The sequence below is a fragment of the Zootoca vivipara genome, chromosome 1 (assembly GCF_965207765.1).
Source record: "Zootoca vivipara chromosome 1, rZooViv2.hap1.1, whole genome shotgun sequence".
NCBI lineage: Eukaryota > Metazoa > Chordata > Lepidosauria > Squamata > Lacertidae > Zootoca > Zootoca vivipara.
In genome coordinates this window covers 128884439-128897891 of record NC_142582.1, presented here as the reverse complement: position 1 = coordinate 128897891, position 13453 = coordinate 128884439, and the positions used below count along the sequence as shown (strand labels likewise).

The 13453-nt window shown below is 44.8% G+C and overlaps 2 protein-coding genes across 2 annotated transcripts in view; one reads left to right on the top strand and one right to left on the bottom strand.

Moving 5' to 3' along the window:
• EXOC5 (exocyst complex component 5) overlaps positions 1 to 6158 on the top strand; it is a 33046-nt gene extending 26888 nt beyond the window's left edge. Inside the window, exons 13-18 of the mRNA XM_035103761.3 lie at positions 519 to 627; positions 1057 to 1177; positions 2448 to 2534; positions 3001 to 3109; positions 4837 to 5052; positions 5601 to 6158. Coding sequence (XP_034959652.1) covers positions 519 to 627; positions 1057 to 1177; positions 2448 to 2534; positions 3001 to 3109; positions 4837 to 5052; positions 5601 to 5789 — 831 coding nt within the window. The 3' untranslated portion in view covers positions 5790 to 6158. The remainder of the gene's footprint in view (positions 1 to 518; positions 628 to 1056; positions 1178 to 2447; positions 2535 to 3000; positions 3110 to 4836; positions 5053 to 5600) is intronic.
• The window catches only part of LOC148687757 (uncharacterized), a 150826-nt gene that overhangs the window by 23340 nt on the left and 114033 nt on the right, over positions 1 to 13453 (bottom strand). The window lies entirely within an intron of this gene.

Genomic DNA, 13453 nt, shown 5'->3' with positions numbered 1-13453 from the left:
AAGTCCATATCGTGATAACATAATTTTTGACCTGGCAGTGTATCGCAAATCATGGTATGTGTGTACGCGATGCAAAAATCACAGTGTGGGAAAAGATGTGGAGCCGGCCAATGCTTCTCTCGATTCCTGCAGCCCCTGTTAACTCTGTTGGCTCAGCTCTCCCTGCCTCCTGCAGAGGGCAGCAAATCACAAGAGCAGGCGCCGGCAAAAATCACGATGCGGGAAAAACCGTGAAGTCAGTCTGTGGCTCTGCATAGCTCCATCCTTATTTCATACATAGTCATGCTTAGCTGGTGATATATCAGGATGTTGAAAACCAGATATCGCCCAGCCCTAGTCCTTAGGACGGCTAACAAAAGCTTGTCACTTGCAAGTTTCTCCAACTCTTCATAATTACGTGGTTTTGGTTGGTCTTTGCATGAATCCGTGCAAAGCTGTCTGTGTTTAAAATAGTTTGCATATAATTCTTCACATCTCAGTGCCAGAAAGGTCCTAACAAGCACTTTCCACTTTTAAAGCTTTCTGACCCTTCAGATCTGCCGAAAAATGCCTTCAGAATTTTCTCTTTGCTCGTGGAGTTCTTATGCATCGAGCACATTGATTATGCTCTGGAAATTGGGTTGGCTGGTAAGTGCAGTACTGCCTTTATTCCCAATAAATATTGCACTGTAACGTAGCTAAAATATGTGACCCTTCTTTGAAACTATACATTTTTGGAAACGACTTAAAAGTTCATTAAACTGAGGCTGCAGCATTCTGATGTAACTAGCCCTAGCGGTAAACAAACAAAATGTAATGTAAACACCATTCTTAAAATTGCTGATATGTATATAATTTAGGAGCGACACCAATGAAATTGATTGGACTAGTCCCATTTTCAGCTTTTAAAGAAATAAGAATATCAAACACTTAACCTTCATACAGCTTAAAGTCAGTGTCCTTGTTATCGCTGCGATTCTGCTAACTGATTCTCAGGTTTCCTGATGCTTGTGGATGGTTTGTTTCCTTAGACTCATTTAAATGTTTTTACCGGTTTCATTATTTGCTTGCCTCTAGGAATTCCTTCTCCAGATGCCAAGACTGCAAATCTTTACTTCCTGGATGTCGTGAACCAGGCTAATACCATTTTTCACCTCTTTGACAAGCAGTTCAATGATCATCTGATGCCATTGGTTAGGTAGGTTATCTGTTGTGTCTTCAAGCCAAGAAGCCATGTAGAGTTTGCATTCTGACTCGTAAATGTTTCTTTGTAGAGGCAAAAATTATTATTATTAATTATTTATACCCCGCCCACCTGGGCGGCTTCCAACAAATACCAAAATACATTAAAATATCACAGATTAAAAACTTCCCTAAACAGGGCTGCCTTTAGGTGTTTTCTAAATGTCACATAAAAGCTCCAGAACAAGCAGTCCACACGCTCCAGCAGGGCAAAGATGCAGTAGGAATCAGTAGTTTGGTTGCTCTATCTGCAGGTTTTTACCATGTGATTATCATCCCCATTTACACCCAAGGCCTGATTTATCGCACACATTTAAGTTGCTTGGCAGAGGCTGAAGTAGGAAAGGAAGCATTGGAACTGGATTTGAAGGAAATAAATAGAGGGTTCTGGGACTTCGGAAGGAGGACATGGAGGCAGACACTCTGGGATTTCTTGCACCCTGACCTACTGGAAGCCCCCATGCCTACTTCTGAGAGATCACATATTTCCATGTAATCCTCTGGAGGTTTAAAAACCTTCTTTTGCATTTTTTCCAAATTAAGTTAGTTAACTTGGAAGCTGAGATTTTCAGTATTCTGTTGGATAACGATGCCCACGAATGGCATTACATGAGTGATAAAAGGTATCAGTGGCTATTAGACATGATGGCTATAGGCCAGGCATGTCAAACCTGCGGCCCTCCAGATGTTTTGAACTACAATTCCCATCTTCCCCAACCACTGGTCCTGCTAGCTAGGGATCATGGGAGTTGTAGGCCAAAACATCTGGAGGGCCGCAGGTTTGACATGCCTGCTATAGGCTAACTCTGAATGACAGTCACTGGGGAAGATCAATAGGAGAGGCCTGTCGCCCTCAGGTCTACTGCTGGGCTTTCCATAGACACCTGGTTGGTCACAGCAAGAAAGAGGAGCTGGACTAGGTGGGCTCCCTTTTATCTGATCCAGCTGGGCTCTTTGGATAGTCTTCTGCATATGTAATACTTTTCCATACTTGCCTCCACACTGCACCCCCAACAGCTGCACAGCCAGGTTCTCCCTCTCACGTAGCTTGTCCCACACATAACTGCGACTAGGAGGCCTCTTTCACGAGAGGCAAAAATGACAGGGTGGACGAACTGGGAAACCCTTGCAGATTCACGTGCCCTGGGATCGAGGGTGCTTGGAGTCGATGTGTGTGTGGCAGAGAATGGTAGCTTAACGACTTCCCCTCCCTCCATTTATCACAGCTCTTCTCCCAAGCTCTCCGAATGTCTTCAAAAGAAAAAGGACGTCACAGAACAAATGGAGGTGAAGCTGGACATGGGCATTGACAGGCAAGTGAGGGTTTTATCACCTTTCAGAGCTATCACTCAGTTTCCCCTTTTGCATCAGCTGTCCGTGGGTTGGTACAGTTCATTCTTCTGGCAAATAATGAAAATTGAAGGGTGGGGGGAATTGTGGACATGTGTCTAGCCATCCCTCCACCCCAGTGTCTAGTTCTGATTGCAAGTCCCTTGGAAGAAGGGACAGCCATGCTGCTTTTTTGTGAAGTGCAGTGTATTGGGATCGTGTTATATGAATAATGTGCGTGTTATCTCTAATTTTAATAGTGAAGTTTTAAATCGCCTCTGCTGCTCTTTAGCGGCCCACCATTTCTGGAAGCCCAGGGGAGTAGGCCTGCAACGGCACACTTCACCACAAGTTAGCGGTTGCTTTGAGAAAGGGGATCGTGTTGGCTTGGGCTTTGTGGGGCTCAAAATGCTCACTTTAAAACAGCCACCTGGTATTTTAACTTTGAAGGACGCTGAATTGCATGATTGGGCAGATGAAGCACATCTTGGCGGCGGAACAAAGGAAGACCGATTTCAAACCAGAAGATGAGAACAATGTTCTGATTCAGTACACTAATGTGAGTAACTATATATAGATTAGTCAATGACAAGTGACACGGCAAGTAATTGGACTGCCGCTGGCGTTCTTCCCTGCTGACTCTGCTCAGCATACGCATTTTATCACACGTGCACCTCACTTAATAGTCAAGTTTTCTTCACTCTTCTAGGAATGCTGATGCTTTTCCATTGTGCGATTTCAGCCTGGGCGAGAACAATAGTGGTTCCTAAATGCTCAGCGTTTTTAGTCATTGGTGTCCTGTTGTGCTGTATAGAAATCATAAGAATGTGGAAGCATAGAGCAGGGCGAGGCTTGCAGATAGTTTAGCCCAGCCCCCTGCAATAAGGCTGTATCCTTTTAGGTACTAAGCCACACTGTATTTACTACTGCGATTTAGCATTTATACCGCACCAGCAGCCAAACCCACCCTCCCACCCTGCGGAGTAGCCCCCAGCACCCCAGCTGAAGTGTGCCACATTCAAAAAGCATAGAGTAAAAATGAATACATTCCTCACTGTGCTCTTCAGGCTCTCCTAGATCTCTGTGGTTGCCACCAGCAGAGCCACAATGTATGAAGAAATCCAAATGTTGCACATGGAGTAAAACGCTCAGAATGAATGATGCCTAAATTGCCAGGGAGCTTATTTTAATAGCAGTGCACATTTTGCGACCACATTTGAAGGCCTTCTCATGCATTAACATAATATAAGGATAGTATAACTCCAGAACCTTGACTGACTTTGGTAGCAGCCAAAGTATTGGGGTAATTGTAGCACATGGATTCAAGTTACGAGAGATTCTGACTAGACATCAGGAAGAACTTTCTGACAGCAAGAGCTGTTTGACAGTGGAACGGTCTCCCTCGGGAGGCGGTGGACTCTCCTTCCTTGGAGGTTTTTAAGCAGAGGTTGGATGGCCATCTGCCAGGGATGCTTCAGTCGATATTCCTGCATTGCAGGGGGTTGGACTAAATGACCCTTAGTGTCCCTTCCAATTCTACAATTATAGTATTCTATTTATTTATCTGGTGTGAGTGCATGAGAGAGAGATGGGTGCACATCAAGACCACTACTGCTTACTTAATATTAGCGTTTGAGTAACATCAGTGGGATTTACTTTCAGATACTTCCACTGGGATATCTGAATGCTTTTTAAAATAAGAGGTATGAAATAGATATAGTGAACCTTTTTGTTGCATCAGCATCTCTTTCTGCATGCAAACCTCTGGGTTACACAAAACTACTTGTCAGATGGGAAAAAAATGATTACGGTAAATCTCAAGTATGATTCTTGTACATTAGTCACTTCAAATAACTGCCGTATCACCAATAATTTTTTCACTTTAAACAAGTGTAATAAGCAGGGATTGCAAGCCAGTTCTAGAAAAATTTCCTTATGAGTGAATCCCATTGAGTTAAATGGGGTTTACTCTCAGACAAGTGGGCACAAGAATGCAAACTGTATTTTGTTGCAGTTCCTGGGAGTTTCACATTCCAGGAAGGCCATCTAAAAGTATTGAACTCATCTTCTTCCAAGAGGGCAGCTGAGAGGTTTGCGAAAGAGTGAAGTGTCCATTCTTTATTCAGTTGAAAAATGTTGTATGAACACAGTATGTGAGGTGTCACCTTTCCCCAGTCGTCAGTTCAGAAACCCAACACACACCCCACAATTTCCACCCCGAGTGGCTGCCAAGCCTGACAGAGCCCTTTCCTTTTTCTCCTCCTAACTTTCCTGCTTACTTTTCAGGCCTGTGCCAAAGTCTGCATCTATGTCAGAAAGCAAGTGGGAAAGATCAGGAATTCTATGGATGGCAAAAACGTGGATGGTGTTCTGACGGAGTTTGGAGTTCGCTTCCACCGACTCATCTATGAGCACCTGCAACAATATTCCTACAGCTGCATGGGTGGCATGTTGGCAATCTGTGATGTGGCTGAATACCGGAAATATGCCAAAGAGTTCAAGGTATGTGGCCAACAAGGCATGCCCAAAGCAATTGGAGATGCTGCACCTTGTCCTTGTATTTGGCTGGGTGGCCTAATGTTAAAACGGGATTTACCTATTTGTAAAGTGGGAATAATCAAACTGTCAGCCTCCAAGGTTTGTTGCGTTTATGAACAAAGGTAAGAGAAATGTCTGGGCGTTGGGGCGCATTATGCAAATAATGTTTTGCTAATACAGTGGTATCTCGGTTTTCAAATCTAATCCGTTCCGGAAGTCCGTTTGAGTTCCGAAACGTTCCGAAATTGAAAACTGAAAGCGGAAGCCTCAATACGGAAGCCTCAATACGGAAAACTCAATACAGAAGCTGCGTTTCCTGTTTAACTTCTGAGGCGCGTTCAAAAACCATGGCATTTACTTCCGGGATTTTGGTGTTCAAGTTTCGAAACATTCAACTACGGAGGCGTTTGAAAATCGAGGTACCACTATCATCTCTAGGCCTGTGGTGTATCTGAAAAGCACCATTGGGTATTTAAATTGATCTTGCTTTGCTTCCCCCCCCATTGCTACAGATTGCACTGGTCCTGCAACTTTTTGACACGCTCCACTCCCTTTGCAACCTCCTTGTCGTAGCTCCGGATAACTTGAAGCAGGTCTGCTCAGGAGAGCAACTTGCTATTCTGGACAAGAACATCCTCCATTCCTTTGTACAGCTCCGCCTTGACTACAGATCCGCTCGCCTCGGCCGCCACTTCAGCTGAGAGCGCAGAAGAAGCAAAACCCAAGTGTTTGCTGGGACTTGGCTTGCTAGAGAGCACAGTGGCGGCTTCTTCTGAGGGTGGGGTGGGGTGGGGGCCGGATTGGGGAGGGGGCTAGAGAGAGAGAGAGAGAGAGAGAGAGAGAGAGAGCACTCTCAGTAGAAAAATGTCCCGGTGTAACTTAAACTGGGCCTTTCCATTTGTCCTCTTTTCTTCTTCCGTGTAAAATAAACAACCTCCAGAAATTAAGATTCTGCAAAAAGCACTTCCTATTGCCTGTTCATCGGAATGCCACGTGGCCAGTCTTTCTGACTTCCTGTCTTCTGAATGAATTAATTAAATAAATAAAAACAAATAAATACATTTTCAGCACTGGTTCAAAAAGAGTGATTTGTATTTCAGAAAATCCAATGTGGATTCCTTTGCCTGAGCTGCAACCTAACACCTTACGGTTACCCTGTGGAGGGAAGGGAATAGACGCTTTTCGTAGATGGGCGTTCCTTAAAACCACTTTGTGCTCTCTCAAAATGACACCCGCCACAGGTGTAAAATTTTGCATGAGGAAACTTGGGATCTGCTCCGAGAGAGTTGGGAAAGCATCAGGAATCGTCTCCCCCCGCAGAGTTAAATGATGTTCCCGAGGCAGAGCTCTCGTTCTATGGCAGGCATCTCTGTTCAGCTGAACAAGTCTCCTGGCTCTTCCTTTCTCTTTTCCATTTCCTTTCTCGCCATGCCTTTCCTTGCTCCCAGTAGCCACCAGCGGCCCATGTCTTGCTGCCTCCTTTTCCTTCCGCTGATGGGGCTTGTGCACATCTATGCAGAATGATCCTGATAAAACATAGTGATGGGGATTAGTGTATCTGGGGCAGGCAACAGCTTGTGGGGTTGACCCACCCCCTTTCCCCCATGAAGAGTGTGGGAATGTTAAAGACAGTAGGAAAGGATATATTAGATGAGTTTTCCCCTTCCTTCACTCACACTAGTAGGTGATGTAGCAGAGCAGATTCCCCTCAATATAGCTGGAAGCTACCGTAGTTTGCAGATTTGTTTGACTCTCTTAGTTAAGATTATTTCCTGGTGTCCCCTTTAATCCCCCTCAAAAGAATAAAGACACAAGAGCCTTTCTGAGTAAAGTAGTAAAAAGTTTACTCACACTTCAGTTCACGATTTGATTCCAGAAAGGCAGGCTTTACTTAATAATTACATAACAAAGTCTGAGTTTGTCTCATATGGAGACTGAACTCATGTGTTGCTGGCTGAGAGCCAGCAGACGGCAAAACTACATTAAGAGAACAAAATGGCTGCAGGAGAGCAGCATGGCAGCGAAAGATCAACAACCCACTCTAGGGAAATAAGGAATGTTGCATTTGACTGTATCAATGAATTGTATCCCACAAAGAGTTCCTGAACCTTTGACAGTGGCTTGATGCACTGAAGCTCAGCAGCTGGATCTTTTCACTTCCTTGCGGATGCCATGATGGGAAAAGCTTTGGACAGACGACTTGTGCTTGTTGGTTAGTTGTTTAGTCGTGTCCGACTCTTCGTGACCCCATGGACCAGAGCACGCCAGGCACTCCTGTCTTCCACTGCCTCCCGTAGTTTGGTCAGACTCATGTTGGTAGCTTCGAGAACACTGTCCAACCATCTCATCCTCTGTTGCCCCCTTCTCCTTGTGCCCTCAATCTTTCCCAACACCAGGGTCTTTTCCAGGGAGTCTTCTCTTCTCATGAGGTAGCCAAAGTATTGGAGCCTCAGCTTCACGATCTGTCCTTCCAGTGAGCACTCAGGGCTGATTTCCTTAAGAATGGATAAGTTTGATCTTCTTGCAGTCCATGGGACTCTCAAGAGTCTCCTCCAGCACCATAATTCAAAAGCATCAATTTTTCGGCGACCAGCCTTCTTTATGGTCCAGCTCTCACTTCCATACATCACTACTGGGAAAACCATAGCTTTAACTATACGGACCTTTGTTGGCAAGGTGATGTCTCTGCTTTTTAAGATGCTGTCTAGGTTTGTCATTGCTTTTCTCCCAAGAAGCAGGCGTCTTTTAATTTCGCGACTGCTGTCACCATCTGCAGTGATCAAGGAGCCCAGGAAAGTAAAATCTCTCACTGTGCTTGTTGTTGTTGTTTAGTCGTTTAGTCGTGTCCGACTCTTCGTGACCCCATGGACCATAGCACGCCAGGCACTCCTGTCTTGCACTGCCTCCCGCAGTTTGGTCAAACTCATGTTCGTAGCTTCGAGAACACTGTCCAACCATCTTGTCCTCTGTCGTCCCCTTCTCCTAGTGCCCTCAATCTTTCCCAACATCAGGGTCTTTTCCAAGGATTCTTCTCTTCTCATGAGGTGGCCAAAGTATTGGAGCCTCAGCTTCACGATCTGTCCTTCCAGGGAGCACTCAGGGCTGATTTCCTTAAGAATGGATAGGTTTGATCTTCTAGCAGTCCATGGGACTCTCAAGAGTCTCCTCCAGTACCATAATTCAAAAGCATCAATTCTTCAACGATCAGCCTTCTTTATGGTCCAGCTCTCACTTCCATACATCACTACTGGGAAAACCATAGCTTTAACTATACGGACCTTTGTCGGCAAGGTGATGTCTCTGCTTTTTAAGATGCTGTCTAGGTTTGTCATTGCTTTTCTCCCAAGAAGCAGGCGTCTTTTAATTTCGTGACTGCTGTCACCATCTGCAGTGATCAAGGAGCCCAAGAAAGTAAAATCTCTCACTGCCTCCATTTCTTCCCCTTCTATTTGCCAGGAGGTGATGGGACCAGTGGCCATGATCTTGGTTTTTTTGATGTTGAGCTTCAGACCATATTTTGCGCTCTCCTCTTTCACCCTCATTAAAAGGTTCTTTAATTCCTCCTCGCTTTCTGCCATCAAGGTTGTGTCATCTGCATATCTGAGGTTGTTGATATTTCTTCCGGCAATCTTAATTCCGGCTTGGGATTCATCTAGTCCAGCCTTTCGCATGATGAATTCTGCATATAAGTTAAATAAGCAGGGAGACAATATACAACCTTGTCGTACTCCTTTCCCAATTTTGAACCAATCAGTTGTTCCATATCCAGTTCTAACTGTAGCTTCTTGTCCCACATAGAGATTTCTCAGGAGACAGATGAGGTGATCAGGCACTCCCATTTCTTTAAGAACTTGCCATAGTTTGCTGTGGTCGACACAGTCAAAGGCTTTGGCATAGTCAATGAAGCAGAAGTAGACGTTTTTCTGGAACTCTCTAGCTTTCTCCATAATCCAGCGCATGTTTGCTATTTGGTCTCTGGTTCCTCTGCCCTTTTGAAATCCAGCTTGCACTTCTGGGAGTTCTCGGTCCACATACTGCCTAAGCCTGCCTTGTAGAATTTTAAGCATAACCTTGCTAGCGTGTGAAATGAGCGCAATTGTGCGGTAGTTGGAGCATTCTTTGGCACTGCCCTTCTTTGGAATTGGGATGTAGACTGATCTTCTCCAATCCTCTGGCCATTGCTGAGTTTTCCAAACTTGCTGGCATATTGGGTGTAGCACCTTAACAGCATCATCTTTTAAAATTTTAAATAGTTCAGCTGGAATATCATCACTTCCACTGGCCTTGTTATTAGCAATGCTTTCTAAGGCCCATTTGACTTCACTCTCCAAGATGTCTGGCTCAAGGTCAGCAACCACACTACCTGGGGTGTATGAGACCTCCATATCTTTCTGGTATAATTCCTCTGTGTATTCTTGCCACCTCTTCTTGATGTCTTCTGCTTCTGTTAGGTCCTTACCACTTTTGTCCTTGATTATGGTAATCTTTGTACGAAATGTTCCTTTCATATCTCCAATTTTCTTGAACAGATCTCTGGTTTTCCCCATTCTATTGTTTTCCTCTATTTCTTTGCATTGCTCATTTAAGAAGACCCTCTTGTCTCTCCTTGCTGTTTTTTGGAAATCTGCATTCAGTTTCCTGTATCTTTCCCTATCTCCCTTGCATTTTGCTTGCCTCCTCTCCTCTGCTATTTGTAAGGCCTCGTTGGATAGCCATTTTGCTTTCTTGCATTTCCTTTTCCTTGGGATGGTTCTCGTTGCTGCCTCCTGTATAATGTTACGAGCCTCCATCCATAGTTCTTCAGGCACTCTGTCCACCAAATCTAAATCCTTAAACCTGTTCCTCACTTCCACTGTGTATTCATAAGGGATTTGATTCAGATTGTATCTTACTGGCCCAGTGGTTTTTCCTACTTTCTTCAGTTTAAGCTGGAATTTTGCTATAAGAAGCTGATGATCTGAGTTACAGTCAGCTCCAGGTCTTGTTTTTGCTGACTGTATAGAGCTTCTCCATCTTTGGCTGCAGAGAATATAATCAATCTGATTTCGATGCTGCCCATTTGGTGATATCCATGTGTAGAGTCGTCTCTTGTGTTGTTGGAAGAGAGTGTTTGTGATGACCAGCTTGTTCTCTTGACAGAACTCTATTAGCCTTTGCCCTGCTTCATTTTGAACTCCAAGGCCAAACTTGCCAGTTGTTCCTTTTATCTCTTGATTCCCTACTTTAGCATTCCAATCCCCTGTAATGAGAAGAACATCCTTCTTTGGTGTCATTTCTAGAAGTTGTTGTAGGTCTTCATAGAATTGGTCAATTTCACTTTCTTCAGCACCGGTAGTTGGTGCATAAACTTGGATTACTGTGATGTTAAAAGGTCTGCCTTGGATTCGTATCGAGATCATTCTGTCATTTTTGAGATTGCATCCCATTACAGCTTTTGCCACTCTTTTGTTGACTATGAGGGCCACTCCATTTCTGCTACAGGATTCTTGCCCACAGTAGTAGATATGATAGTCACCCGAACTGAATTCGCCCATTCCCTTCCATTTTAGTTCACTGATGCCCAGGATGTCGATATTTATTCTTGTCATCTCATTTTTGACCACATCCAGCTTACCTCCACTCATGGTTCTTACATTCCAGGTTCCTATGCAATATTTTTCTTTACAGCATCGGACTTTCCTTTCGCTTCCAGGCATATCCGCAACTGAGCGTCCTTTCGGCTTTGGCCCAGCCGCTTCATCAGCTCTGAATCTACTTGTACTTGTCCTCCGCTCTTCCCCAGTAGCATGTTGGACGCCTTCCGACCTGAGGGGCTCATCTTCCAGCGTCATAACTTTTATATGCCTGTTGTCTTTGTCCATGGAGTTTTCTTGGCAGGGATACTGGAGTGGCTTGCCAGTTCCTTCTCCAGGTGGATCACGTTTAGTCAAAACTCTCCACTATGACCTGTCCATCTTGGGTGGCCCTGCATGGCATAGCTCATAGCTTCTCTGAGTTATTCAAGCCCCTTCGCCACGACAAGGCATTGATCCATGAAGGGGACTGTGCTTGTTACGTGGGTGTAAATAAGAATCATGACACACACATGTTAGCAGTGTGTATAGATGGAGAGCGGTGCTGAACCCTCCAGTAACTGACTTAAATCTGTGTAGTATCTCCTCACAATTTTCACAATGCTCCTAAGGGAATACACCTGACTACACGTTGACTTAGTTCTGCTGAGATCTAAAAGCCCCATGAAACTGTTAACAGGGCCTCCTTTCCCCATTCATAAGACCATGTTCAGAACGTAGCAAGACAACATGCAGTCTATATTTTATTAACTATAGAATCATGTATACACAAACTGAGCCAAATCCAATGTGCTTAATGTTCCCCATACATTCGTAGGCGAAGTTTTAGCTCCTTCCCTCTCTCAGAAGTGGCATGGAACTTTTTCTGCTTCTGCTTTAAACAGAAAATAATCTGTTGGAAATACTTTAGAGAAGTTTGCTAATTTTTTGGTACATGTGCATCTTTATAAAGAGTTGCCAGCAAGGCAGATTTAGTATGCGAAGGAGCATCTCTCGATCATCTCTCGCTCCCTCTGGTTTAGAACTAGATCCTGTCTCCATTCTGTAGTGCGAATGAGATGATGGAGGGCAGCTGGGATTGGGCATACCTGTGCTTTCCTGCATGCCTTGAGGCTGGGTAAAATACAAATAAAACATTTTGAGTCCGCGTATGCTCATGAGGGCAGTTTATGTCATACTATTGGGACCAAACAATCCCAGTTGGCTCGCCCCCAAGGAGATGACTGGCCTGTGTTTTTTAGTGCATCTTACAAAAGGTCTTCTATCTCTCTCAGGCCTGGACTTAACACTTCAAGCCGCAAGGATCTTCCTGCAAACCTTTTTGAATGTCTCCAGGCCCAATAAGTACTGCCTGATTTATAGCGCTGTAGTTTTTTTTGGGGGGGGGGTGAATACATACAAGCTCAGTATTATTGTGATAAAGGAGCGAGGGAGAGCCATGCCAAGCTTTCCCAAAGCATTCTGGGAAAATGCCTGCTTTGTCTCCTTGCATTGCTCTCTTCGCTGGCCATGGCAGAGGCACAAAGCGTTCCGTGGACACTGGAGAAGGAAGGCACTAGCTGTACAGCTGCCATTTTTGCGAGCTGTGATGTGGATTCCAAACATACCTCTCTGATACCTCTGAATCTTAAGTGCCAGCATTCCTGTTTTGCTCACCAGTATTACAAATCATTCTGCAAAAAAAAAAAAAAAGCGGGGGGGGGGATTTAGTCCATTTGTGAAAGATTTCAGAATGGCAAGCAATAAGCGTTTGGCATCATTGTATGTCTGCAAATCGCACCAGAAGAGTACTTCAAAACTCCCTATGGTTGCACACACACACACACACACACACACACACACACACTTTCAAAATAAAGTTCTAATGCTGTTATAGATGTCCCTTTAGTCAGCTTGGCCACAAACATCAATACTAACAGAGGAAGTTGTGGGTGGTTCCTTTAAACTCAGTCATACAACCATCGCTGCAACAGCGTTCTCCATTCTGGGGTTCTGTTCTATTCACATGCTTTTGTTCAATATCTCCCATCTGTAATCATTCCTGCCTGCAGAAAGGCAATGATTGCCGGGTTCAAAACGGAGAGAAGCCAGAACTTGCTGCCACCAGGCTACTTACTCTTCAAAGCCGTTTGCTCCGGTACCAGTTTGGGGTGTTATTGTGAGCAGTCTCAGCTCAGTACCCAGTGCTGAAACTTGGAGGTGCATCACGTCAGGTCCTGCAAAGATGGCGTGGGGTCATTTCCCGTTTGTGCTGCCTCCTTTTAAACCAGCTTACTCCAATCTGACCCCCCTCCAGGTATCCTGGGCTTCAGCTCCCCTCTGCTGGAGCCAACACAATCTGCTGGAGCCAGCTTGGACCGATGGGAACTGAAGTCTGGCAATTTCTGGAGGGCGTCAGATGAGGAAAGGCTACCTTACACCAAATCGGACCAGTGAGCTGTTGAGCTCAATTGCCTACTCTGACTGGCAGCAGCTCATCAGGGTTTCAGACTGGGAGTCTTTCCTGGTCCTATTTGCAGATGCTGAGGATTGAGCTTGGGGCTTTCTGTATGCAAAGCCGATGCTCTGCCCCTGAGCAATGCGTGAAGGTGCTCTTTGCGTGCAGAATGCCCAGGTTCAAACTCTAGCTTGCAAATCCGGCAACTTTGGTAGGGCTAAAGAGACTTCCCATTTAAATTTTGGAGAGCCACTATGAATCAGTGCATCCAACACTGGGTTAGATGGAGCAATTACTATTAATTATTGTTGTTGTTGTTGTTTAGTCGTGTCCGACTCTTCGTGACCCCATGGAC